The 6,507-nt window shown below is 40.6% G+C and overlaps 1 protein-coding gene across 2 annotated transcripts in view; it reads right to left on the bottom strand.

Annotated features, from left to right (window-relative positions):
- The window catches only part of MRPL39 (mitochondrial ribosomal protein L39), a 399,341-nt gene extending 396,374 nt beyond the window's left edge, over positions 1-2,967 (bottom strand). Inside the window, exon 1 of one of the 2 annotated variants that reach the window (XM_044071359.1) lies at positions 2,761-2,966. In XM_044071359.1, the coding sequence (XP_043927294.1) occupies positions 2,761-2,797 (37 nt within the window). In that variant the 5' untranslated portion in view covers positions 2,798-2,966. Of the gene's footprint in view, positions 1-2,760 lie in introns of both variants that reach the window. The other variant, XM_044071357.1, reaches the window with a different exon arrangement.
- Positions 2,968-6,507: the final 3,540 nt, after the last annotated feature.

Genomic DNA, 6,507 nt, shown 5'->3' on the forward strand with positions numbered 1-6,507 from the left:
TTACAGCCTCCCTATGGCACGTACAAATTCTAAGCACAATCAGTAAGATCTCCTCCCTGACTGTGCTTCTTTAACTGCATGTCTTAAAATCAGTACATCTCACTGAAAAATCTGAAAAAAAATGTTGATGCTTATACTTCATTTGTTATCTTACCTTATCTGGTTGCTCCTCCCAGCATCAAGATTCATAGACAAACACCGGCAGCAGAATCATCCTGTCTGTTACGTTCCCAGCATCTTGGTTCAGCTTCTGCTACACCATTTTCATATATTCATTTGACTTTCTGCAGGGAAAACCCTTCTACTACATAGTTGCACCTGCACAGTAATTTCAGCTATAGGACCTCCAGAACTGCACAGGGGCACAACATCAGTAAAGGACTGACCAGCTGGATGACAAGCATCTATTCAGTTCTGGATGGAATCAGTACTCTGATGTCCATTCCATCCAAAAGCACTCTACAAAAAGTGGCAATTGCTCATGTGATGAAGAATGCATCAGAATTCAGTGAGTATATTCCTGGCAGAAACAGTAAAGTAGACACAACCAAATCAACTCACAAAGAGTTTCCTTCAGTGTAAAAGTATTTCTGAACTCAGCAGAGTGTGAGTAAGACACATGCATTCATTCATATGACTACAATCAAATATCTGATGTACATTCAATAAAGTGGCAGCACTTGGTGGGCATTTGCATGTATTTATGCAGAGAGACCATAATGGCTTAAACTGTATGCATCTATCAGCAGTGAACTAAAGGAAATCACAATGAATATTATTTATGTATTTACTCATTCATTTCATCAAAACCAGAGGTGTACACAGTCAGTACAATGGCTGTACTTGGTGGGTATATCAGTGTTGAGGGGGTTGCTGATATTGCAGAGATAATCTCCCAATTTGCACGAATGCTTAAGCATCTACCATCTCAGATGGAGGCTCTTGTTGAAGTTATGGACATCTGGAATGCCTTCTACCACTGTGACCCTCACTATTTATTTACACCTTGTTGACCAGGTTAGTCCCACTAGGCCAATGACCTCTTTTCAGGGGAGAGCCAAGGTGGTATTCATGCTGACAAGGGGAAATTTGGCTTGTAGTATAAGTGATTGGCATAATGGTTTTGTGCTTCCACTTATTAAAATACCCTATACATTACTATGTACAACAACAGATTAAGTAGACATTACTTCAATTTTGCATTGGGTTTGTCTAGGTTGTAAAAAACTTGAAAACACATGTCTGCCTATTCATGACTTCCATATCTCCTTGTTAAGTCATAACATTTACTGTGCGACTATTATGTCTTGTTTTTTTTTCTTCCTCAGTCCCTCCTTCACTGCAATTCACAGAAATCTTACAGTGAAGCAATTACATGGTGAAAATATGGTAGATGAAATGTGCTATATGTAGAAAACTGAACATAATAATTAGATTTCAGTCAGTATCCCCGATGTTCTCCTCTTCAGCACTACATGCACTGAACTCCTCAAAATTGCCTACATAACTTTTTTTAAAGATGTGTACCTATTACTTTATACTTTCTGAAATACCAATAATGAAAAATTCCTTTTAGTATTACAAATGATCCATTGCTAAACTAGTGCACCTATACCTTATAAGTTGGATATGTCCAAAGATTTGTGGAATTAATAAATAACTCCCTTGAGCAATTAGTTAACCACTGTATTACAGAGTGAAACATTCCGGTCCTTGATCTTACTAACAGACCCCCTCCTGTGGAATTGCCACACCACAAAGATGTTTTAAACAACTATGTTTTTTTTTTGGCCAATGTAAATTACAAAAATTAATGTTATTTATCTCATGACCTTCACCACCACTCTCCTTAGCATTTACCTAGTCCTTACCACTAGTTTAAATGTGCTATTACTCCAAAGACCACATCAGCAAACTATCTCAAGCCTTCAGGTATCCTTCCCAGATCTGTGAAATACTCCTAATTCATGCAATAATATATAAGTGTGCCTTCACTACAACTTTGAAGGAGTTAAGGTATGTTAACTCACGTCATAAACTCATTAAATGAAAATACTGTACACAACACTGTAATTATTCTTCAGCAATTGTACATTAACCACAAGCCACAATATATGCCAAAAGCAGCACTGACATACTTTCCAACTATGACAGATATTATTCAGTTTACCCATTACACTACATCTGCCACCCCTTCCTTAAATGAAAAATAAAACAGTTTTAGTCAAAATAAAGTTTGTTGTTATGCACCCAATACACATATGAATAAGTCTTTGTTTTGGGCAGTTTCGCAGTGTCTCCATTTCATAGAAAAAATTAAGATAGTGTAATTACTAAGGGCAAATGTTTGATCATCCCATCTTATAAAACACAATGTGCACAGTAAGATCCCACCGAACGTCTTTGCTCAAGAATTCTGGACAAAGCCGAGAATACCGAAGGAGGCAAACTCAGGGACAATTTCTAAACATTACCCTACTTAACTTTTAAAAAGTTAACAAAACAACACACATATTGCATCAACCAATACATATTTTCTGACCATTAAGAAGAATGCAACATTAATATTAAGCATTAATGACTAACTGTAATTCTTCTCAGTCATTTCCCAGATAATCTAAAATGTTATGATATACAGAGCAAAAAAATGAGACAAAATCAGACACGTTGTGCAAAGTTATGGATAACTGAGAGGTATGCACAGTAGTTGCAAGGTCAAAACATTACAGACTGTTATTTCAGCGTAGGAATTATACTTACGGCGAGAAAAGATACGGTTCAGATAAGTGCATGCCATTCTTTAACCTATTACATGAACGAAGGCAAAAAAAGGTGTAATTCCCCAGTCTTCAAGAAAGATATCTAAACATTTGCAGAGCTTACAAGCAGAAACAGCATGGTGTAAATAATACTGGAACAAACTTCCGCAATACAAGCATCTTCTGTCCTGAACCGTATTTGTCCGCCAAGAAACTAGCACAATATTTCTTCGTTCCGGGAGTCTATTCTGTACGAACTGAAGAGTAATTACATGCAGGATGTTATTTCACAGTCTGACTTAAAAGTTGGTGTGAAAATGTAGGGGGCTGTCTCATTCTAATATGTTTTTGGTTATTTCTCACAGTAGCAGACCCCTCTTTCTCCAGCCGCATCTGAAGAGTATAGACTTATTTGAAAAGTAATTTTTTTTTAAATATTTGCCGAAACAGTTTTGGACATTGATCCGCACGTCAGTTGTGTTCAGTTCACTTCAGCTTGATGCTATCTTGCTTATCTTTGAGAGCAAGGATCTAGCTAGAATAATCTTTGTACTCTACTGAGTAATTTTTTTTCTGAGCATCGTAGCAATATGTTTTTTTTTTTTTTTTCATTTCATATTATGTCTGCAACTGTTAAAATGAATGTTGTTAACAACAGATCCAGTACTGCTAATCTAACACCAACATTTTTTAGAAGTTTCGGGAAACAGCTGAAATGTTACATTTATGAAATGCTTGAGGGGTAGCACTTTTGAGAGACTTCTATTTTTAAGTGATAGGCGTCAAAGGTGGAATAGCACTAAAAGCTTCTGAGTACAAAAAATATATATATATATATATATATATATTATTCAGCTGCTGCTACTGTAACTGTCTTAGTTGCTCTTCTGCGTGCTGTTATCTGTTCAGTCCCTCTTACTGTGCACTTATTACTGCTTGTTAGTAGCCTTCTAATTTACTGCCTTCTGCACTTGTATTTTAGTCATTTGTTAATTTAATTGCATTTATTTGAACTGTATTTACCGTAGTGTTGCTACACACTCGGGTGTGCTGGCCTGCACTACAATTTGAATTGTATTTACTGCAGTTTTAGCTGCTTTTCTGCGACAAAAAAAATTCTAAGCTTGTTTCCTGCCCAAAAAAAATTCTAAGCTTGTTTCCTGCCTTTCCTGTAACTAGTCAAGTCCAGATACAGACTTGCTGTATCCAGGACTGTTGGTAAGCTTTGAGCCCCCCCCCCCCCCCCCCCCCAAGCTTTTCTGTGTTGGAGGGAAGCCTTCTAGCTTATCAGTGGGAGTGGTAAGCACTAGGTAGCCTATCTACCACGGGAAGAGTGGGTTTTGGACCTGAAATTGAAGTTTGTTGGTCATGTGGGCAGTTTTTCCAACTCTTTCTACTTTCTGGTTAAAAGCCCATTTTGCGTTTGGTCCCTGCCTTTCCTATAACAAGTGTAGTCCAGGTACAGATTTGCTCTATCCAGGACTGTTGGTAAACCTCTAAGCCCCCCAAGCCCTTCTGTGTTGGAGAGAAGCCTTCTAGCTTATCAGTGGGAGTGGTAAGCAATCTTGCTTTTTTCCCACTTTTCTGAGAGTTAAAAAAGTTCAGTTACAGGCTTGCTGTTCCTGAACTGTTTGAAAGTTTCTGTGAGGCCATTTTTGCTTGGACTGAAGGAGGGTCTCTGTGTTTATCAGTGGGAGTGACTAACATTGAGCAGCTTCCCTGCCCCCCGGAGAGGTGGTTACTGACTTGAAACTGTAGTTTTATTGGCCACTAGGGGTCATTTCCATAACTCCTTCATTTGTCCTCGGAGGAGTGGTTTAGGGCAGTGACTTGTGGTTTGTTGGCCAATTTGGGTCATTTCCTGTCTTTTCCAGCCCCCTGCTATAAAGCACGCTTTAGCGCGATTTAGCCCGATTTAGCCCGATTTAGCGGAGTTGCTACTGTTGCACACTAGGGCAGCGCCGGTTAAGCAGGTTTAAACTATTCGGGCTACCTAAAGTCCACTCTTCAAATTTTCCCTTAAAACTACCTTCCTCGAACTATACTACTGATCTAATCAGCGTATCCTATAATTAAAAAGATCATCTCTACTTGACTCCAGGTAGACTATTCTCTATCTGTTAAACGTAGCACTTGCTCCTACAGTACTTATTACCTTGATACGGCACTCTTGTCATAGATAGTACCCCAAAAAGGCAACCCCCCATTTCTCGGTCACCCACGTCCCCGAGAATCTTTTTAAAGTTTTTTTTGTCTATTCCTTCTAGCATGTCGAGGGATCAGTTGCTAGTGTCCTCTCCTGCTCAGCTGGTGAACCTGGGAATATTGAGGCAATGTTACAATTGCCTCATGTACACAGACAACCCTCTCCTCCTCCCACAAAACACAAATACATGCGAGAGATGCAACTACACGGCCAAACTGGAGGCTGAGCTCTCTCAACATAGGACTGGCAAGACCAGTCAGGAGGAGAAGGTTACCACACACACTATAGACCCAGTCTCACATATTACCATTACAACCTCAAATCATACACATAAACACACAAAGACATACTGGAGGCTCTGATCAAAAATCTACCAAAACAGCAGAGGCCACCAAAGCAGACACCCAAACAACCACCACCTCAGAACACAACACCTGCAACACATAGACCTCACAGTCAGAGTGTCAAACAGTCACAGCCCTTAAGGCCAAACACAATGCCAGACACACTAGTCATTGGTGACTCCATAGTCAGACACACTGACGTCCCGCCACCAGACTGAGTAAGGAGAAGGTCACAGTAAGCTGCCTGTCGGGCGCTAGAATCCGCCACATAACGCAAGCACTCAGGTCTCTCAACAGCAGGTACAAATATGATTCAGTCATTGTCCACGCTGGTGTAAACGACCTGAGACGCACCTCCTTGGACTACATGAAAAGAGACATTGAGGAGCTCTCTGATTATGTAGCCCAGACAGGTATGACCCTGACCTTGAGCAGTATCCTACCTTCACCAAGAATGATGCCACAATACAGAGATAAGATGATCAGCTTTAACAATTGGCTTAAACACTGGTGTCATTCAAAGGGGATCCAGTGTCTGTCTGCCTGGGATGACATGCTGGACAAGCCACGCTGCTTCAAGGGACGGCTTGCACCTGTCACCCTGGGATTCCGGATATTGGCAAAGGCTCTTGCCACCCCATAGTGCCTTTTTAGGCAAGGCTCAAATTCTAAACCTACCACCCTAGAACACAAAAAGGAAAAAACTAAGGGTAATGCTGCTCAATGCCAGAAGTCTAAATCTCAAAATGCACGACTCGAGGCCCTTCTCAGTATGGAGAACATCGATGTCTGTGCTGTGACAGAAACCTGGTTCAAGGCTCCTGAGAGCACCCGCGCTATCAGGTTTTACCTCATATCATGCGTTCCGCCCCAAAATCTGGACAATACCAAGAAAGGAGGGGTATCCATATTCATCAAGGACACCCACACCTCAAGACTGGTGGCAACGCACGATGCATCGGAGACCATCCAGGTGCAATTAACCATAGGCAAGACTGCTCTGCAAATTGTAGCATGTTACAGGCCACCCTCACAAACTCAGGAACCTCACATGGCCTTCCTGAAAACACTAGAGGGGATAAATGTATCACCAAACACCATCATACTAGGTGACTTCAATTACCCTAATATAGACTGGGAACACTACTCAAGCCCAAACACCCTAGCCCAAAAGTTCCTGGAATTCATAAACTCAAAT

Source organism: Protopterus annectens, chromosome 5.part0, assembly GCF_019279795.1.
Source record: "Protopterus annectens isolate FY-2018-M chromosome 5.part0, PAN1.0, whole genome shotgun sequence".
NCBI lineage: Eukaryota > Metazoa > Chordata > Ceratodontiformes > Protopteridae > Protopterus > Protopterus annectens.